The 22,501-nt window shown below is 45.0% G+C and overlaps 3 protein-coding genes across 9 annotated transcripts in view; 1 reads left to right on the plus strand and 2 right to left on the minus strand.

Annotated features, from left to right (window-relative positions):
* Window positions 1–1,125: 1,125 nt before the first annotated feature.
* UQCC6 (ubiquinol-cytochrome c reductase complex assembly factor 6) lies at window positions 1,126–8,253 on the minus strand. The gene is made up of 2 exons (XM_068112778.2): window positions 8,146–8,253; window positions 1,126–1,367 (listed from the first exon to the last, which is right to left on the minus strand). Exons 1-2 carry the CDS (start codon window positions 8,251–8,253, stop codon window positions 1,239–1,241), a joined length of 237 nt encoding a protein of 78 aa, XP_067968879.2. The 3' UTR covers window positions 1,126–1,238.
* Window positions 1,126–9,457, minus strand: UQCC5 (ubiquinol-cytochrome c reductase complex assembly factor 5). The gene is made up of 4 exons (XM_068112779.2): window positions 9,432–9,457; window positions 8,818–8,972; window positions 8,146–8,339; window positions 1,126–1,367 (listed from the first exon to the last, which is right to left on the minus strand). The coding sequence occupies exons 1-3, from the start codon at window positions 9,440–9,442 to the stop codon at window positions 8,272–8,274; spliced, it is 234 nt and encodes a 77-aa protein (XP_067968880.1). The 5' UTR covers window positions 9,443–9,457; the 3' UTR covers window positions 1,126–1,367; window positions 8,146–8,271.
* A 10,764-nt stretch (window positions 9,458–20,221) lies between these two features.
* Window positions 20,222–22,501, plus strand: part of PBRM1 (polybromo 1) — a 411,924-nt gene continuing 409,644 nt past the window's right edge. For 6 of the 7 annotated variants that reach the window (XM_078776017.1, XM_078776018.1, XM_078776022.1 and 3 more), the window contains exon 1: window positions 20,358–20,449. The gene's annotated coding sequence lies outside the window, so the exon portion shown is untranslated. Of the gene's footprint in view, window positions 20,458–22,501 lie in introns of all 7 variants that reach the window. The other variant, XM_078776019.1, reaches the window with a different exon arrangement.

The raw sequence follows: 22,501 nt of genomic DNA on the forward strand, positions 1-22,501 counted from the left end.
CGCGAGCCCAGTATCAGTTAGTGCTCAACGATTCCTTGTTACTTGCAAAATCGAAGATTTTGCCTGTCTGCACGATTTTGCAAATCGAATTTTGCAAGTATATTGGTCGGTTGCCTTTGTGGTTCCGTCTGTTTGCCTGTTTGTCACCGGCCTACATGTCACAATTCTAAACCGATCGTCACGAAACTTTATCAAGTTGTATAGGTCGTCCCAATTGAGAAGCCTATTGATTTTGAGGTCAAAGGTCATCTGGAGGTCAAATTTCTAAAATCGCCGTTTTAAATCCAATTGACTTGAAAATTGAATAGCATTTGTATATTGAGTCACTAAATTGGGAAATGAACTATTTGAGGTCAACATAGGCCAAGTTTCTAAAATCCTCAATTTTCATCCGATTGATTTGAAATTTGAAGAGGACTTGCATATCTGGTCACTGAATTCAACTACCAACTATTTTTGAGGTCAACATAGGCCAAGTTTTTTAAATCCTCAATTTTCATCCGATTGACTTGAAAATTGAACAGCATTTGCACATTGTCACTAAATAGGGAAACTAACTATTTGAGGTCGAAGGTCAACCTACCAAAATCATCATTTTTCATCTGAAAAAGTCACTTTTCTTCCTATTGACCTGAGCTTTGATCAAGATTGTCAATTTTAATCTTGATGAAATGGACAATTTGCCGTATCAATGTAATTTTTTTTTTCTTGGGGGGGGGGGGGGGGGGGAATTTTGCAAGTAACGTGCTCCGCATGACGTCTTCTTGTTCTTTCTTCTGTCGGGCCCCGCGAGAGAGAATTTTGAAAGCATGTGTTGCAATCAGTCAGATATTCCTATTAAGTGCATAAGTTGTACTTCAAGATAATTTTGAAAGAAGAAGATAGAAGATTTATTGCGAAATGGGCCCAGCCCGGCCGAGGCGGCCTTGCCACCTGGCCTATAACCTTCCCGGCGGCTATAGCCCGTACCGACATTTTTGTTTCAGAGGTTTCCTCCTATCTTTCACCGTTCTGGAGATTAGCGCGTGCAGAAAAACAAAAACTTTTTTATATATATAGATGAAGTCTAATTAAAGTTTGCACAATTTCATAAAGCCTATGTCTCAATAAAAAAAACTTCCATAATCGGGTGAAACATGAAACTTTACTGGGCCAACATAATCACTCAGTACTTGTTATAATTACAGAACAAAAATCACTATTTGAGCAGTGTGGTACAAAGCAGCATCCTTGTAATTTCACAAATTGCTTCCAGGTTTCTCTTCATGTGACTCCGAAGAAGGTATTGCTTTTGCAGAAGCACTTGTTTCCATGCCCAGCAGTCGAGTATGAAGCGTTCCAGGTTCTGGTGGAATTTCTGGAATGCTCTAGGGCAAGACAAGAGATTATTTGAGGATGTAAAAACAAAACGGAACAAGAAAGAGCAATCAGAGATTGCAGACCCCCCACAGGACATGTTTTAGTGGTTTTTAAGGCTTTTGTTAAAACAAATATGGTGGCCGAACCACATGACCAATGGCGTCAGCATTTTTTTTTTCTCCACCACTTTAACCTAGATGACGCTCAAGAAATTTCATCTTCAGCGGATGAAGTTTTGTACTTGTCAAATTATGTCATAATGGAGGCACCTATGACATCATCATTAACATATGTTATTCTGCATGGAGAGTTATTTACAATGAGCCATGTCTCAATTTTTTTCTCTGCAGCACTTTCGGAGATGTAGAGGTGCAAATTTTTTCGGTTTTTCCAAGATGGCGCCCATACTAACACGCCTAACACGGAACTAGAACGGCACTCAGTGGAACGCATACCTCCACCAGGCTGAAAAGTTTGTTTTGTATCCCACTGATAGGTCTGAACCAAAATCGAATCAGCTTGTTCTTGTCACTTAACCAACTCATTCATCTAGTTTTGTCATGTCTTCCACAACTTTTTGAAATATCATGCTATATATCGTTTTTGGCCCCATCACTCAATGATAATCACTTAGAAGATTAACAAAACTCTCAAATACAGATTCGGATCTTCACCAAGATCGAATTGATTCATCCTTGTTACACACCCAACCTGTCCACATTGTTTCGTCCAAATATGTCCATAACGCTTTGAGATCTTCTTCGCCACTTACTGAGAGTGGCTTAATACCTTGTTTGGGTGATTTCTATTAAAACAAGCGTTACGCCTAGGTCCCCCGTCGGTGAAGTGATGCGAGTTGACAAAATGGAAGACGCAAGGCGGCCATCTTGGATTTTGACGTGGCGCCCCAATTTTCAATAGGGTTCTTCCTTTTGCCGAGATACACCCACACACCAGATTATAAGTTGGCACTTCGCTTATTTTTCAAGATATTTCGCTCACAAGGTTCAGACATATATATATATGGTAGCGGCCCTCTTGGATTTTGACGTGGCGACCCAATTTTCAATAGCGTTCTTCCTTATGCCGAGATACACCCACACACCAAATTAGAAGTTGGTACTTCGCTTATTTTTCAAGATATTCATCTCACAAGGTTCAGACATATATGGCGGTGGCCATCTTGGATTTTGACGTGGCGACCCAATTTTCAATAGCGTTCTTCCTTATGCCGAGATACACCCACACACCAAATTAGAAGTTGGTACTTCGCTTATTTTTCAAGATATTCAGCTCACAAGGTTCAGACATACATGGCATCAGACATACATGGCGGTGGCCATCTTGGATTTTGACGTGGGTTGCACCCACACACCAAATTCGAATGCGGTCCTTCGCTTACGCACGCACGCACGCCCGCACACACGGACGGACGGACGGACACACGGACGGAGGGGAAAACCATAGTCCCCCTTTCGCTCCGCGGTGCGACGGGGGACAACAAGAATCAATGCAACAGCGAAGCAATAATCATCAAATCAAAATTCAAAGAAATCAACAAGAAAACGAGCAAATTCAACAAGAATCAACAAAACAAGACCGAAGGTCTAACATTGGTGTATCCGGGCTTGTTTGATACTTTAAGATGATAGTATGACCTGGGTGGGGATACCAGTTATCAGTTAGCAAATAATGCAAGTATTAAAATTTTTGAAGTACTGTAAGTCTTCATGGAAGTGATGAGATTGCATTGAGACACTGGTTTAACCTCTGTTTAGAATCAACAATGAACCAACCATACACCGCTTCAATCCACTAACGCCGACCAGTTATCAGTTAGCAAATAATGCAAGTATTAAATTTTTTTGAAGTACTGCAAGTCTTCATGGAAGTGATGAGATTGCATTGAGACACTGGTTTAACCTCTGTTTAGAATCAACAATGAACCAACCATACACCGCTTCAATCCACTAACCTTGCAGTCACGACAAAGAGATTGCAGTATTATGATTATATTTACGATATTATTATTAACGTTGTTATTAATATTATTATTATTATTATACTACTGTATTAAGAAACCTGGGCTAATTTGTCCGAAGCGGCCTGAAGGTGAGGCATGAAGCCTAAAGCCTATACGTACTGTGTTTTTGGAAAATCTATAACGCCGATGCTTTCGATATTTGATGGTCATTTTAACAATCGGTTTGTTTGTGTTTCACACTGAATCGAGGGGTCAATATATGGTTGAACCCCCAAAAAATTGATACAAAAGGTTTTTCAATGGATTCTGGTACCATTGGGCATGCTAAATAACATACTAAAAATCTAGTAACATCTGACTTCCGGAAAGGGGTCATTTTCAAGATGGCGTCCAAGATGGCCGCCGGGAGCTTAAAATGGCCATATCTCAATTATTATTCAACCTAGAAAGGTGGTTTTGGTGTCTAACGCTAGGTTTTAGGGCCCAAGGAATCCAATTGAATCAATAAAATTACCATCAGTTAATTATTTATTGACAAGTCCAAGATGGCACCCCAAGGTGACATCCTGATCCACTAAAATGGCTGTCGAATAGTAGTCAACCTCGAGAGATATTTTCAGTGTGTATGTAACCCTGGTGTTGGGCTAGCGGCTAGGGTGCCGGCTTAGGATCCAAGGATCCTGGGTTCGAATCCCGGTCGATCGCTGAATTAACGCCAGGGGGGTTGACTCAGCCTGTCATCCTTCCGAGGTCGGCTAATTGAGTACCAGTTCACTGGTAATTCCCTGTTTGTCGTTAAAAGGCGGCAAAAAGGGTTCGCGTCAGGAAGGGCATCCGGCCGTAAAACATTGCTTCAAAAAGGGGACCAAAAAAACAATAACAACCACGGTTCCCGAAAAAGGCCAACTCCCGCTTTGTGGGGAAAAATGGCCTCTAAAGGTGGTTATATACCTAGGTTTAAGGCACACAGGAAATCATCAAAATTACTTAAATAAGCACAAAGTAATCAGGTAAGCCAGGTTTACCAGCCCATTAGGCATTTGTTGTCTTATACAGTTAGTCGCTATTCATCGTCATCGTCCGACTCACCAGCTAATTAACCAAGTGTGTGTTTCAGATTGGAAATGCGCAGGGAGACAGTAAGAGCCTTTATTTCAGATCAGACAAGTCCAAACCTGATGGCAGTTTTAAAGTGTATGACATCAACCGTCTAAAATAAATCCTCGGACATGACATGTGTTCTCAGTTGATATTCATCCATGCCATGACTGGTTGTGACACGACTTCTCGGATTTTTGGTGTTGGCAAAAAGACTGTTTTCCAGAAGCTTGTAAAAGGAGACCCTGTCCTTTGGTCTTGTGCCAACACATTCACCATCCCAAACCAGACGACAGAGGTGATGGATGACCTTGGATGCCGAGTAATGGCTATCCTCTTTGGTGGCAAGTGCAAAGATTCCCTTGCAACAATGCGATATAACACCTTCAGCAAGAAGGTTGTCTCTGCTTCGTCTTTTGTAACACCCGAACGTCTGCCCCCAACTGAATCTGCTACCAAACTTCACTGTCGTAGAGCGTACTACCAGATCATGGTGTGGATGGGAAAAGAAGAGGGTATGGATGCCATGAAATGGGGGTGGAGCCTGCAGGATAATCAGTTTGTCCCACATGTCAAGAATGAACGCTGCTCCAGACAGTCTCTTGAAGGTCATTCATTGTAACTGATCCACTGCCTGCAAGACACTCCGCTGCTCTTGTAGACGATATGGACTACCATGTACTACTGCCTGTGGACCGTGCCAACTTGAAGAATGTGACAATCCACATGACAAGTTTCTTCCAGAGGAGTCGGAGGATGACGATGAATAGCAACTAACTGTATAAGACAACAAATGCCTAATGGGCTGGTAAACCTGGCTTACTGGATTACCTGATTACTTTGTGCTTATTTAAGTAATTTTGATGATTTCCTGGGTGCCTTAAACCTAGGTATACACACTGAAAAAATCTCTCTATGTTGACTACTATTCGACAGAGCCATTTTAGTGGATCAGGATGTCACCTTGGGATGCCATCTTGGACTTGTCAATAAATAATTAACTGATGGTAATTTTATTGATTCAATTGGATTCCTTGGGCCCTAAAACCTAGGGTTAGACACCAAAACCACCTTTCTGGGTTGAATAATAATTGAGATATGGCCATTTTAAGCTCCTGGTGGCCATGTTGGACGCCATCTTGAAAATGACCCCTTTCCGGAAGTCAGATGTTACTAGATTTTTAGTATGTTATTTAGCATGCCCAATGGTACCAGAATCCATTTAAAAATCTTTTGTATCAAATTTTTGGGGGTTAGGTGAGTTTTCTTTCGTATATTGACCCTGTATATGTATACGTATATTGACCTGTATGTATACGTATATTGAACCCTGGTGTTGGGCTAGCGGCTAGGGTGCCAGCTTAGGATTCTAGGATCCTGGGTTCGAATCCCGGTCGATCGTTGAATTAACGCCAGGGGGGTTGACTCAGCCTGTCATCCTTCCGAGGTCGGCTAATTGAGTGCCAGTTCACTGGTAATTCCCTGTTTGTCGTTGAAGGCGGCAAAAAGGGTTGGCGTCAGGAAGGGCATCCGGCCGTAAAACATTGCTTCAAAAAGGGGACCGAAAACAACAACAACCACGGTTCCCGAAAAAGGCCAACCCCCGCTTGCGGGGTAAAATGGCCCCTAAAGGTGGTTATATTTTTTTTTATTGACCCTACTAGAATGAAAAACGTAAAGGAAGAGCATGGCAATTGTGATATATGACAGGTTCGACGATATGTTCGGCCTGAACGGCATAGAAATCAAAATGACAGTGTATGGAGTCAGCCGTTCTATGCCGTAATGACATCAGACACAATTACATTACATCGCCCCTGTCATGTGACCAGATCCTCAGCTCTGATTGGTGTACGATTGTGAGGGACATACGGACATACAAACGCTGTTCTAGGTGCCTTTGCCCTCTGGGCTATGCCGTAAAAGAAAGATATTGTGTTATATATCAGTTTTAGCCCTATCTCTCAATGGTGAACATAAAAATACTCATATCTGATTCTGGATTTTCACCTAAATTTAATCAATTTGTCCTTGTTGTATACCGAAACTGTCCACCAAATTTTGTCCGAATCCATCCACGATGTTTTGAGATATCCTGCTCACAGACAGACAGACAGACAGACAAGGGTGGAAATCATAACCTCTGTCCTCCTTCGGTGGCTGATTCTGCAACTGGACCTTGGCTAGGTAACTAGATGAAAGCTAAAACAAGAGTTTTGGAAAAGCTAAAATCTTCACACGATCACGAGTTCAACTATAATGATGAAAACAGGCAGCCTGCAACCAACAAGTTAATCTTTTTTATTTATTTAAATACAGGATTTACGGCTCAGTGCAGCTGACGTGCGCGCGCGCACACACACACACACACACACACACACACACACACACACACACACACACACACACACACACACACACACACACACACACACACACAAAACAGGACTGTTGGACAAGACAAATACAGCCAAGAAGCTGGGGGAAGCGCCGCTACTTTCTGGGGCACTCTGGGTACCAGCGACATCATGACAGTGGCACCGACTTTCTCAACACACTCAGTGGAGCGTTTCCTAAGGAGGAATGTCCATGTTCTTACCCTTTTCAATGATGAACGTTGAGCAGGAAGCAGCACGTACCATTTCAAAAGTATTTTGCATGACTCAGCTGGGGTTTGAACCACTGACCTCCCAGACTCGGAGCGGACACTCTAAACCATGACACCACTGAGTCGGGTTTCCAAGATTTACACTAGACGAGTCCAGATGAGGTTTACATTAGAATTCTGTTTAATTAAAAAAAACAAAAAAAATAATGCACTGGACAAGTCTAATATTCTGTAGATTTTTTTAAATAAAAAATTAACAATGTTCCATGATAATTCGAACGATTGTTTTTTTAGGACTCAAAGCCAACAGGTGTGAAACCTATTGTTCTTGTTTGGATTATTATCCAATCCCCTGCACAGTGGCAGATGGGTTTTGCAATCACTGTGTGTGTGTGTGTGTGTGTGTGTGTGTGTGTGTGTGTGTGTGTGTGTGTGTGTGTGTGTGTGTGTGTGTGTGTGTGTGTGTGTGTGTGTGTGTGTGTGTGTCTGTGCCGTAACTTTTTTTTTTCTTTTTTTAACCATTTGAGCTTTTATCAAATCTTCAGCAAACCCTTATTATGAGAATATGGAGAACATAGATGAATAAAATGTACATTTTTTAAATTTAACTGTCGTTTTTGTCAACTTTAGTTCGAGTACAAAGTGGATGGGCATTACATTTTGAGATGCTTTCCCGTTTTACTTTATAATGCAGTACGTTTTAGAATTTGTTGTTTTGGGTATTAATGTTTGACTTTGCCCCCCCGACCCCCAAGTCCTTTATGAAATTGTGCACGTGCTGAAACTGAAAAAAGCTGAAATTGTGCACGTAGCAAGTTTGGCCAGTCTACCTGCCCTTGTCCAGTTACAATGCCGAAAAACAGACAAGCAAACAGACAATCATCGCAATCGTCACGCTCCTGGTCTACGGCCGCAGCTTGAGCAACAAAGCCATATCTGCTGTAATATGCTATACGCGTTCTCGTGAATCAAATCAATCCCAGTGACAAATATGATCCAAGCCATCAATTTGCCAAATCATAAATGTGTCACACACTCAAATGCAAACATGGATAATTGGATATTTTATAGGAGTACTTAATTATTATAGGCTTACCAAGTCTGGCAGGTAGTAACGGTGCACAACCTGTGCTCCAGTGAACATGCAGAGCATACTTGCTGCTAGCATGCGCAAGTACTGTCCCAAAGACACTCCAGCAGGCATGGGTACGTGGCTGCAGCCTCAGCGAGTTTGTGGTTCATGCAGGGAATTGTACTGCCGCTCCGATTGCTTTCTTCTGTACACGTCGTCTGTACACAAAGAAAATATCAGTGTAGGAAGTAGAAACATAAAACAATTCTCAAACGGTGACAAAGTTTCATCCTGTTGAGATTAGAAAAATGCCAATAGAATGTAACTTGCGAGAAAAGATGTACAGTAACCAAAGATAGTGTACTCCGGCTTCAATTGCTCGTTTATGCAATTTTTTAACATAAAAATACATATTCCATTCCAACCTAGACGTACTCGGGATATGTTTAAAATCCAGTAAGGTTACTGAAGCCGGACTGTACTTCAAAGGCCTTGTCGATGATGTGCAGTACTTCGAGGCACGTGTAGTGAACAAAGAATTGGGGGTAACGAGGACACAGGATAAAACAACAAAAACAGGCCTGACTTCCCTCATTCTTTTTTTTTGTATTTCATTCTAATTTGATATCGATTCAATTAATTGACAATGGGGTGCGTGATTCAGGTCAGGTCAAAGGTATTATGGTAGAAACTTACAGAATGTCTCTTTTCCTCCCTTCACGTTGATCATGAACCACTCAATGCCACCCCCCAGGAGGAAAAACAGAGGTAGGAAGCGATAAACACCCAGCCTGCGACGCAATGCCTGCCGGACTCCAAAGAATGGCAGGGGGCGTTGGAGCCGCATGTACCTGATGAAATGTACAACGTCAAGCCTCACATCTTAACAGCGTTTCATACCTACAACCTTGACTTTTAGCATGGCTAGCATAACAACCACAATAATGGCCTAAATTATCCCCACCTTGGAGGGTCGATTTGTGGGGAGGAGAGGTGTTGTTGACCCAAGTCTTTCACAAACTTGCTGGGCAGGTCTAATGTTTGACTTATTTCACGTGCAGCGCAAGGCTGCTGGGGAAGCATCATAGACTGAGGGTGCGGCTGTACCGCTAAAGCTCACCCCCTCTTCGCGAAGGACACCATGGGATTTTTAACATCCACCAGCTAATGCCGGCAGACGGGCCACCTGTTTAACGTCGATCCGAGGGACAGCCCACACATTGACGAATCACCCTACCTGTGAAATGGTGATGACAGTTCATAGCTGGGTCGGGATTCAAACCCAGGCTAGACAGCTTGGAGGTGAGTACCTTGTGGCCATCCTGCCAACCCGATGTTAGACTAAAGGTGGCATCATCATCATATACCATCATCGAGCGTGGCTGGCACGAGAAATCATTACAATGACGAGTATTGTGGCATGGTAATGTTAACCGTAGCTAATGCTGCCAACTCAGATTGGACGAGCACTTGTTTTTTGCAGTTATTGTGTTTCATTCAAGTTAGACTGTTGCACCCACTATCTCCACGTCACAAGATCAGTACATGCCCTATTTCTCATGGAAATATCGTGTCGCAAACAGCTGCCATATCAAGGACGAAAAAAACAGAATTCCGTGCCAGCATACAACAAATCAATTTGGAGGTGTTCTCCCATTTGAAAACATCCCATCAGTTTGAATACAGTGTGTGCGAAGGCAACAAAGGCGTTCAAATATCTTAATAAATACAACAACAACACAAACGGAAAGAAACACACAAGGCACAGAGGGATCCCTATATCCCAACCCCAGTATCACAGGAGGATCCCTACATCCCAATTCGGGCATCGTTCCTGTGCTACACCAACCCCAGTATCACAGGAGGATCCCTACATCCCAATTCGGGCATCATTCCTGTGCTACACCAACCCCAGTATCACAGGAGGATCCCTACATCCCAATTCGGGCATCGTCCCTGTGCTACACCAACCCCAGTATCACAGGAGGATCCCTACATCCCAATTCAGGCATCATTCCTGTGCTACACCAACCCCAATATCACAGGAGGATCCCTACATCCCAATTAGGGCATCGTCCCTGTGCTACACCAACCCCAGTATCACAGAAGGATCCCTACATCCCAATTCGGGCATCATTCCTGTACTACACCAACCCCAGTATCACAGGAGGATCCCTACATCCCAATTCGGGCATCATTCCTGTGCTACACCAACCCCAGTATCACAGGAGGATCCCTACATCCCAATTCGGGCATCGTCCCTGTGCTACACCAACCCCAGTATCACAGGAGGATCCCTACATCCCAATTCGGGCATCATTCCTGTGCTACACCAACCCCAGTATCACAGGAGGATCCCTACATCCCAATTCGGGCATCATTGCTGTGCTACACCAACCACAGTATCACAGGAGGATCCCTACATCCCAATTCGGGCATCGTCCCTGTGCTACACCAACCCCAGTATCACAGGAGGATCCCTACATCCCAATTCGGGCATCATTCCTGTGCTACACCAACCCCAGTATCACAGGAGGATCCCTACATCCCAATTCGGGCATCATTCCTGTGCTACACCAACCCCAGTATCACAGGAGGATCCCTACATCCCAATTCGGGCATCATTCCTGTGCTACACCAACCCCAGTATCACAGGAGGATCCCTACATCCCAATTCGGGCATCATTCCTGTGCTACACCAACCCCAGTATCACATGAGGATCCCTACATCCCAATTCGGGCATCATTCCTGTGCTACACCAACCCCAGTATCACAGGAGGATCCCTACATCCCAATTCGGGAATCATTCCTGTGCTACACCAACCCCAGTATCACAGGAGGATCCCTACATCCCAATTCGGGCATCATTCCTGTACTACACCAACCCCAGTATCACAGGAGGATCCCTACATCCCAATTCGGGCATCATTCCTGTGCTACACCAACCCCAGTATCACAGGAGGATCCCTACATCCCAATTCGGGCATCATTCCTGTGCTACACCAACCCCAGTATCACATGAGGATCCCTACATCCCAATTCGGGCATCATTCCTGTGCTACACCAACCCCAGTATCACAGGAGGATCCCTACATCCCAATTCGGGAATCATTCCTGTGCTACACCAACCCCAGTATCACAGGAGGATCCCTACATCCCAATTCGGGCATCATTCCTGTACTACACCAACCCCAGTATCACAGGAGGATCCCTACATCCCAATTCGGGAATCATTCCTGTGCTACACCAACCCCAGTATCACAGGAGGATCCATCCTTCAGTCGTTCTCAAGTTATGGCGGTAATGATACCCTATGACAAAGGGAACGGACAACACGAAAACATTGTCAGCGGAGGCATAAAATTTTTTTTTAACACGATTTGCATTTAAAAAAACAAGACAAACAGTTTACTTTCCCACACAGTTCATTTCTTGAACAAACTGGTAATTACTCCCACCAGGGAGTAATGCATTCGATCGTGTCCGTGTGTGTGTGTGTTCGTGTGTTTGTGAACAAGATATCTGGAAAAGTTCTGAACGGATTTGGATGAAAGTTGGTGGGATGATTGCCCTTGGGATAAGGAAGAATTGATTAGTTTTTGGTGAAGCTCAGGATATTATTCCGGATCCAGGAATTTTTTGAAGGATTGTTTACCATTGGAAGACAGGGCTCTTTTTTTTTTTTTTACATTATCTTCTATATATCGTTGTGGTTTTTAGAACACTCCACTTTGTAAATAATAATCCCTTATAAATAATCCCCTGTAAATATCCCCTCTTCTAATGTTAAAAGAGAGCACCATAGATAGGCCACGAGCAACACGTCGGATACCATCGGATCTTCTTTAGTTATTTCATGAGTATGTGTTTCAGGTAAGGCTCTGTTCCCAATAGTTTGAATCGACGTTGCATTAATGAAATAAGAATAGGCCCTACAGCTCCCTCCACATCAGTGCGATTGGTTTTCTAACCCGTGCGACGCCATTACGCACGCGGTCGTCTTGGAGAAGAAGGGGGAGGAGTCAGCAAGCGCCAGGAACAAGGCGTGGCTCTGTCAACGCCTCATCAAGGGGCGGGACCGGTGAGCCCTCGCGACCAACCAAGGCCGAGGCGAGCTCACCGGTGGGCGTTTCCAAAAGGCAGGCGGCTTGATACGCGGGCGGCCAATATAAGCACCGCCGCGGACTACTTACGAAGTCGAGCGAGCAAAGTCGAGCTAAAAAGGGGAGAAGGCGTGCACAAGAGAGTTGCGGAGAAGGCCTTGGTTGTGTTCATGAACTTGTTGGAGGTGCGCGCCGTGAAAGAAGGGCTGGAGAGGGTTCTCTGGTCAATAAGTACCAGTTTCAAGATTCTATATGAAAGTTTCACTCCCCTGTTAATTGCAACATAACCGCATACACTATTCGCTAGCACGGCCATCCAGCTATTACGTACGCGAAGGATCCCAGTTTTCCCCCACTGTATATAATTGTCCGGTCGCGTTCAACGACACGCGGTGCTGGTTGCCGGGTTTCGCCTCGAACCCAGAGCGTGGACCGGAGCGCGAGGTTGGAGCCGGACCTCGACGCCTACCATCTGCCTGGACCCTTCTCTTCCTTCCCACCATCCCTGCCATTCCATCCTTTCGTGTAAGTGTGTTTGTTCTGTCCTGGGCGTGTTAATTAAGACTGTGTCAGCTTGCCCTGTGTCCTTTTATTTCCTCTCTTGTATATTCTTGCCCTTTCGTTTCCTCTTTAATCATCACTGTATAAATAAACCATATTTGTTCTTTCTTTACCCCTTGGTTTCTTCTCATCCGATCGCTTTCGTCCTGTCCCCAATTGATATACGTGGCACGATTTGGCCAACCGCTTAATCGGGTTTAGTCTTATTGCTAACGGCCCGAGTCGCGGCTCGCTTCGCTCGGCGTATCCATTAACGCTGCGGCTCGGGCGGAAGTTATCTCCCTGTTTTGCGGAGAGATTGGCAAAGGTATTTTGGAGCCCATCTTGACCAATCACCCTGGCCAATCTCAACCCCGCAAAGGAGCGTTATAATTTCCAGGCCTGGGGGATCGGCCAGTGTAAAAGACAAGGGGATTAACCCCCCCCCCCCCCCTTGGTAAGGGGAGCGCCGACCCCCGGATCCGCAACAATATTCTATATTTAACATTGTGATATGAAAATAGTTTTCATATTTGTTGTAAATGTAGTTTAAGGTCGTGGTTATGCATTAGAGCGGTGTATTTTGTTAGCAGCGTCATCTTCAAGGTTCTTTTTTTTCTTCTAATAAAGACATATTCTGTCATTTTAAAACCACCAAAGTGTGTATTCGGTTTCCCCGTTTCATAAAATGTATCGTTTGATACGTATAATGCTTTAAAAGTTTTTTTTTTTTTTTTTTTTTTAACCTCAGAAGAGAGATCAACATTTACCTCAGCGAATGTCAATTGCGGTGTCAGTATTTGATGAACTTATAAAGACTTAGGTGAGTTATAAGTGTGACAAGCATGTGCACGGGATTCTTCCCAGAAGAATGAGTGGTCGCATTAGCTTGTACGACTTAAAATGAGCGAGTTTTGTTTTGACGTTTGGGCCAGTTTTACATTTTGTATCCCTAAGGAATGAAACGAACGTTTTTCCTGGCTTACAATTTTATTTGAAGTCACACATGCCTCAACATACACTCACTTATATAGAATTGAACGCTGAATCCGAAAATGTAAGTGAAATTGCCTTGTTTTTTTTAAACATTATCTTCTATATATTCTAAATATATATCTGTGCAGTGTCTGTCTTGTGTTGTCTTGTCTTGTGTTGTCACTGAACTACTCCCTCAAACTTTTGTGAAATCGTATTATTCCAACTTGACCCACGGCGGGATTATGCGCTCTACTGAGTGGCGTTCTAGTTCATTTTTATTTACCCTGCAAGTCACAAATACTATCATAACAAGCATTCTGAGTATTGCGCTGCAATACATGTCCCCTACCAAAGTTCAAAGTGCCATAACTTTGTCAAAAATGATCGAATATGCAAATTTATGCACGGTTGATGCTAGTTTTCAAACTTGATCTGAGGTATGCTGAGACACCTGTGTCACGCCTCGCCTCGTTGATAAGCCCGCAAGGTCGCTCCGTGGGGCGGCCTGCACGTATTGCACTGTGTGAATTATATAAATTATTACCAACTCACGGTCTGAGGTACGAGCGATTCAAGAGATATCCATTTTTAAAATATTTTCCTTTAATTAACGATATCTGCCAAACCACGTGCCCTATCGCAAATTCCAAAAGGACATTTTAGTAGACTGACATGCTGAACAGATTTGTGAAGTTTCCCCTCGATTGGATCAAAAATGAGGGAGGCGCTCGGTTTTAGAGGTTCATGCTTAAAAACGTCATAACTCTGAAACCATCAGTAATTTATTATATTTTTCGGTTCACGATCAATGATCGATGTGTATATATATGTTGCTCGGCTTGGCTCCGCCCCTCCGGAAAGCGCGCGCTGTGTTGCGCTGTTGACGTTCGCGAGACGAGGCTGAGGACGTGCAGTGCGGCTTGAGGAGAACTCGAGAATAAACAAGAGCGTCGATCTTCTGCGCATGCGCGAGATTGGAGGTCTCGTCTCTTCAAAGCTGTCCATGCGGCTCGCTTTCGAAGTTAAGTAACTTTTCACAATTGTGTTTTTGTCGAAACTGTATCTTTCTCTCGGTGTATGTACCTATTGGGGTGTCTTTAATAGTATTCTTGGTGTTGGTTTTTCATACCTGTGTACAGAATCGTCGGTCTTTCGTATCGCGTATTCTGAGGCCTAGTGTAGTAGGCTACCGTGTCCAACCTTGGCTTGAGGCTTTGTTCGTGTCTCAGCGGTTCTTCGATCGCGCTGCAATTACTTTCTGGTCTCTGGTTTTCCCGGTCTTTTCACCCCATACTTCCTTGTTTTAAAATCTCCCAAAAAAAAAAAAAAAACCCCAAAAATATTTCCTTCTCTGTTCTTATTCGTTTATTCGTTGTTCTTATTTGTTCGTTCGTTCTTCGACCACGTTGTTCGTGATCACGTGATCACGTTGTTAAAAAATGTCTAATCTGTCCCCTGAAGAACTGTATTCTGTCATATTCTATAACACCTTTTTCTTCTTCTTCTATAAAAGGATGCTTTCGACTTGCTCACCAAATCTATTCATTCCAAAAAAAAATTCCATCTCTTATAGTGCATCTTTCATTCATTCCCTAAACTCTCCAGCACTCCACCCATCCTTCAGCGTCCTCAAACGTATTTTGTGACTTGAATGTCTCAAGAAACTCATTTTGCAATAAACGTTCGTTTCCCATTAATCGGACACTTTTCAAAATCCAATTTCACCCCTCCCCTCCAAATTTTCCGCATCACCCCTCCCCTCCAAATCTTCCCCATCACCCCTTCCCTCCAAAACTTCCCCATCACCCCTTCCCTCCAAATCTTCCCCATCACCCCTCCCCTTCAAAACTTCCCCATCACCCCTCCCCTCCAAATCTTCCCCATCACCCATCTCTTTCAAATTTTCCACCTTGTCCCTCCCCTCCAAATCTTCCCCATCACCCATCCCTTTCAAATCTTCCCCTTTGCCCCTCCCCTCCAAATCTTCCCCATCACCCCTTCCCTCCAAAACTTCCCCATCACCCCTCCCCTCCAAAACTTCCCCATCACCCCTCCCCTCTAAATCTACCCCCTTGCCCCTCCCCTCCAAATCATCCCCATCACCCATCTCTTTCAAATCTTCCCCCTTGCCCCTCCCCTCCAAATCTTCCCAATCACCCATTCCTTTCAAATCTCCCCCCACACCCCTCCCCTCCGAGACTCTCCCTCGCTCCTCCCCTCCTAGACTCCCCTCTCACCCCTCCTCCTCAAAGCGTCCTCCCCGCTTCTTCCCCCTTTCAACTTTCACCTTCATCTCCCTCAACCTTCTGCCTCGCTCTTCCCCCTCGTCAAATAACACCTCACTGCGCCTCACCCAATCACCATCAAACCTTTTGTTCGCCCCATTCTTCCCTTTCTCCAAGCTATTCTGTAATCTCTGACACACCTTCAACAGCTCTCCCTACCTCTTCCTCCTCTTCCACATCTTCCACATCTTACCCTACCGCTCCCCCCCCCCCTGTTCTGTATCCGATGCTCCCCCTTCCTCTTCCTTAACAGTATGGACCTCAAACATCCGGGGCCTTCGCTCAAACCTGACTGATCTCTCCATACAGGTTGCTTCTGACAAACCAGACGTGATCTGCTTAACAGAAACTTTCCTCCTTCATGATGTCTCTGATTCCTTGGTATCTCTCCCAAGTTACTCCCTCCTCCGGTATGATAGACCTGAGCCTCGTCCTGGAGGTGGGGTTGCTATCTTTATAAAAAACTCTCTTCCTCACTCGCCCTGCACTGCCCTCTCCCCACCTCACCCCCAGGAATACCTTTGTCTACGGCTTCCCCTTCGCTCCCACCTTTTGTTCATATGTGTGTTGTACCGTCCACCAAACAGTGATGACTCCATCTACATCTCGCTGTCTGAGAATATGGACCAACTTCTATCTACCCATCCCAACTCTCTCTTCCTCATATGTGGTGATTTCAACTGTCACCATGCCAGTTGGCTGGGTGTGGGTACCTCTCTCACCAGCCATGGCTCTTCAGCAAAGGACTTCTGCGACTCACTGGGACTGACACAATCTGTCAATTTCCCGACCCGGATTTCAGTCAACGGAGCATCTTCTCTTCTGGACTTGGTTATGACTAACTTCCCTGAAAATGTCTGCTGCTCTTCTTCTGCTCCAATCGGCTCATCTGATCATGTGCTTGTTAAAGTGGACATCTCTCTGACCATTCTCAGAGAGCCTCCTCAGCATCGACGAGTCTGGCATTTCACTCAGGCCAACTGGCACGGTCTTCAAGCAGCCATCAATCATCTGGACTGGTCTCCCATCTCTACCGCCTCTGACATCAACTCATCCTGGGAATTCTTCCAAAGTAAATTGCTCTCTCTCATGCACAGATGTATCCCATCTCGTCTTCAGTTGTCATACCCTTCCTCCCATCCATGGTACACGGAATCTTGTGGTGAGGCTGTTGCCCAGAAACAACTTGCTTTTGTCTCCAGGAAAGCAAATCCAACGGAAGGACATCTCATTTCCTTTCACAAAGCCCGAAACAAGTGTGTGTCCACCCTCAGGAGAGCCAGGAAACAATATCTCTCCGTTCTCAAGACAGAACTCTCTTATCTGTCTCCCTCTTCCAAATCCTGGTGGCATCTGGTCAAATCTGTTTCTGGTGTTTGTTCCCCCTCCATCCCCTCCCTCACCTCAAACGGCTACACGGCTGACTCCGCACGTGAAAAAGCTGAATGCCTCAACTCTGAGTTTGCCTCTAAATCTTGTGTCCCAAACCCATCCCTCTCTGTACCCACCGTACCCTGTCGTACCCAGCTGCTCCTGGACTCTGTGTCCTTTCCTCCTGACAAGGTGGAAATGTTTCTGTCAACCCTTGACTCTGATTCTGCAACTCGACCTGACGGCATCAGTCCACGGGTCCTAAAATCTTGTTCTTCCGCTCTTTCACTCCCTCTCTCTGTTCTCTTCACTCTGTCTTTTGCTCAAGGTCATCTTCCATCTGCTTGGAAATCAGCCAACATCACCGCTTTGCACAAAAATGTGCAAAAACAGATCCTAGCAACTACAGACCAATCAGCCTTCTCCCAATTATCAGCAAAGTCATGGAATCCATCATTGCTTCAGATATGAAATCTTTCCTCTTCTCCAATGGCTTGATCTCTGATCATCAATTTGGTTTTAGACCTGGTCACTCTACTCTGGACATGCTGCTTCTGCTTTCTCAACAATGGATGGAGGTCCTCAATGCCAAACAGGAAATTAGAGCTGTCTCCCTTGACATATCACGTGCCTTCGATACGGTCTGGCACCCCGCTCTGCTCACCAAACTCTCCTCCTTTGGTATCCATGGAAATCTCCACGCATGGCTGGCGGACTTCCTCTCTAGTCGTAGTCAACGTGTGGCCCTGAATGGGTTTCTCTCATCTCCTCTTCCTGTTCAGGCTGCAGTTCCCCAAGGCAGTGTTCTGGGCCCTGTGCTTTTTCTGGTCTTCATCAATGATCTCTCTGACTCTCTTGAAAATCCTCTCTATCTCTTTGCTGATGACTCTACTCTCTGTCGCTCCATTCCTCATCCCTCAGATCGGCAGTGTGCAGCCTCCTCACTCTCTGCAGACCTGGACAAAATCACAGACTGGGCAAACAAGTGGAACATGTCTTTCAATCCTGACAAATCTCACACTCTTACGATGTCTCTCCGAAAAGACCGACTGGACAACCCTCCCAGCCACTTTCTGAATAATCCACTCCAAGAAGTTCTGTCACTCAAGCTTTTGGGTCTCACTATTTGCCATGATCTTTCCTGGGAAAACCACATTTCAAATCTGGCCTCCAAAGCCAGTCGCCGACTGGGCATCCTCCGTCGTGCGATGTCCTTCCTTGGCACACCTGAGCTCCTCACCACATACAAGGCTTTCATCCGCAGCTCAATGGAATACTGCTCTCCCCTCTGGGCTGGTGCTCCTGCCTCACACCTAGCTCGTCTTCACGCTGTTGAAACCAAAGCGTTCAGAATCATTGGAATCTCCCGCGATGAAGCTAACTCCAAGGGCCTTTCACTCACTCACCGCAGGCAGGTTGGTGGTCTTTCTGTCTTCTACCGACTCCTCTCTGGCCTTGCCCCCCCAGCTCTCTCTGGGCTCTGTCCCCCAAATATTCCTACAGGTCGCACAAGATCTGCCTGCAACCCTCTTATGGTTAAACTGCCAAAATCAAGACTCTCTGCTCACCTTCATTCCTCTTTTCTCCCGCCTCTGGAACAAACTCCCTCACTCTCTTCAATCCCACTCCACCCTCCAGGTCTTTAAAACAGCTGTTCACCACCATCTCTTATCTTCCCCCATTCAAAACTTTGATCTTTTCTACCCCCGCTAATTCCACCCCAAATCCACTTTTTTGAAATACCAACTTCTGTCCTGGAAGTCCTTGTGTTTTATACTTCTTCCATCCCCTCTTCCCACGCCTCCTCCCCCCAAGCCCTCTCCCTTCCACACATCTCCCTGCTCTCAAATGTTATGTTTGTGTGCTTCCCCTTCTCTCCCCATCTTGTCTTCCGCTCCCTCTTTTTATATATCTTGTTTGTCTGGTTGATTTGTTTGTGAAATAAATGTTAGCTCTTTCATGAGCCTCGATTCAGTATACAAAAAAAAAACAAAAAAACATCACTTGACTTACTATAGTATACTGCACACGGAAGGAATCAATCGGCACCAATCAACCATAGAGCTTCACCATTTGATTTATCAACTTGAACTTATGCTAACGAGCTCCAAAGATACAAAATTAAAAACAATTGCCATTTGTCTCCGCAAAAATATCTGAATTTTATTATAAACTCCACCTGACCTTCCGCCGTAACCCTTCAGCAACCACCACCAGACGTCGCGTGAAAAGGCAATTCCGCCTACACATAATTGTTGTTGTTGTTTTTTTGTTTTTTACTGCTGTTAACCAAATAGCCTAGCTTTTAAAGAGAAAGATAAAAATATAATCCTAAAATATGTCAAAAGGAAACAAACAAACACAACGAATATCTGGTTCATAAAAATGTCAAAATAATAATTGGAAAAACTTGAAATGGCGCTTAACCGGAAATCCGTGTCGTGTGTGATGCACTTCCGACTATGAAATCCATGCACATATTCGTGCTCTCCCCTGCCCTGTCTGTCTGTGAGCAGTATCACCAGTATGTCTCAAAATGTTATAGACGGATTCGGACGAAATTTGGTGGAGAGGGTGGGCTTTTGCTAAGGATTAAATGATTAGATTTTGGTGAATATTCCAATACGATAATCTTTTAAGTGATTCTTCACTATTGATAGGTCAAAAACGACAAATATCAAGATATCTCACATACCCTACAAGAGGGAGTGGGAAATGTAATTTTGCAGTGTTATTTCATAATCATGAGGAAAATAACACCGTTGGATACGCATCAAGCCGTTAACATTGGTTGGCCCAGCCAGAATGTACCCGCCAGGCGCAAAGCATTTTGGGTATTGCCACTTGCACGGCGAGTGGCGAATCAAGAGGCCTATATTCACGTTATTGTTTATTTGTTATTTGATTAAGAAAGCCGTTATATTCCTAGCACGAAAGGAAATGTACAAGAAAACAATTTAGACAGTTAAGAGATGATTAATGAAACACGGGACCTTATTTTGTCATCGACAACAGATTCTTCGCTGGGGTGGGAAACCTCGTCAGTTTGTCACTTGTGGTAACTATGCATTTGGTGTATTGTTTGCATACCGGTATAGTAGGCAAAATGTTCAGTTTTGGTACATATGGGCTTTCCGTTCTCTGATGTATCGTAATCTTACACTTACAGAGCGACGGTGCTGCCGAAGCAGTTTATTGGTAAGGGGTTATACCTACGTGCGTGGTTTGCCATTGCGTGTTTGCCTTCCCTGTACGAATTTGTAATTTGTTCACGATGCCGGCGATAGCTCTCCTACTCTTATCGAAGGATGTCATGGGATCTTTAACGTCCAATTGGCGCCGGCAGATGTGGCGCCAATATTAACGTCCATCCGAGTGACGGTACAAACACTGATGAATCGCCTTGCCTGTGAGTGTGAAGCACCAGTTTATAGCTGGGTCGGGATTCGAACCCACACTCGATTGTTTAGGCCTTAGAGGTAAGTGTGCGTAAGTTTGATGTTCTAGGCAATCCTGGCAGCCCTTTGAATGCTTCCTATAAATTTAAATATAGCTTTCCAGATGCATCGCACCATCTCTTATTTGCAAACATCAAGTAGGCTACATTTTGTGCTCTTTTTACCAAGACAAGTATATAGGGTTAGGGTTGTTGGGGTTTCCCGCCCCATAACACCAACAGCTTTGCAACAAATTTAATAATAATATTGCATAGGCCTACTGTATTTGCAGTGTCGTTTAGGTTTACAGTTGAAACATTGCTCATAATCAAAAGCAAATGATTTTGTGATGATTAGTTGATTAATAATTGGGATTTATACAGGTATGGTTCATAAAATGAGAATAACACGTGAGAACCAGTTGCACACAAAATACATTCCTTATAAATGATCAAGCAGACAGGTCAGTGGTCTCTCTGTCTTCTACTGCCTCCCTTCTGGCCTTGCAATTGCACCTTCTGCTAATTCCGTGCTTGTCCACCCCCTCTCCTTACTCCCCCTCCCCTTTCCTCACGCACCCCTTCTCCTCATGCTTCCCCCTCTACTCACGCTTTCCCCTCTACTCACGCTTCCCCCTCTCCTCACGCTGCCCCCTCTCCTCACGCTGCCCCCTCTCCTCACGCCTCCCCTTCTCCTCACCCCTCCCTCTCCTCACTCCTCCCTCTCCTCACCCCCCCTCTCTTCACCCCCTCCTCTTCTCAGCCATCTCTCCTCACCCCCTCTCTCCTCACCCCCTCTCTCCTCACCCCCTCTCTCCTCACCCCCTCTCTCCTCACCCCCTCTCTCCTCACCCCCTCTCTCCTCACCCCCTCTCTCCTCACCCCCACTCTCACCCCCACTCTCCTCACCCCCACTCTCCTCACCCCCTCTCTCCTCACCCCCCCTCTGCTCACCCCCTCTCTTCTCACCCCCCTCTCCTCACCCCCCTCTCCTCACCCTCTCCTCCTCTCATCCCCCTCTCCTCACCCCAGATTCCTGCAGGGTGCACACAGTCCACCACCAACCCCCTTCTGATGAAACTCCCAATTTCCAGAATCACTCCTCCCCTCCACTCATTTGTTCCATTTTTTTCCCCACCTGTGTATCCAACTTCCACATTCTCTTCAATCTCATTGTTCCCTCTAGGTCCGTGGTTCTTAACCTGGGTTCGTCCGAACCCCAGGGGTTCAGTGAGCCAGTCTCAGGGGTTTGGCGGAGGTCCTCCGAAACGCATTGCAATTTTTTTTTTTTAAAGTTTTGTATCAATTTTGAATCTATGTGTAATTATGCTTATTATTAATAAGGGATGGGGGAGGGGAGGGGGAGGGGGGAGGGGGAAGGGGTAGGGGGGAAAGGAAGGGGTAGGGGGGAGGGGGAGAGGTAGGGGGAAGGGAGGGGGAAGGGTAGGGGGAGGAGGGGAGGGATATAGATGGTTACTGGCAATTGATCACATCCACAAATGATGTAATCCACACAATTTATGTACTTTACATAACGTTAATAGGAATACATGGCCGTGTAGATGGGAAATACAGTTTGTTTGAAATAAATCACAAATATCAGATGAAAGTTTTTAAAATTTAGAACTATTCTCACTCAGAGTTAAACATCACCGCAATAATACGC

Source organism: Myxine glutinosa, chromosome 4 (assembly GCF_964187855.1).
Source record: "Myxine glutinosa chromosome 4, kmMyxGlut1.1, whole genome shotgun sequence".
Taxonomy (NCBI): Eukaryota; Metazoa; Chordata; class Myxini; order Myxiniformes; family Myxinidae; genus Myxine; species Myxine glutinosa.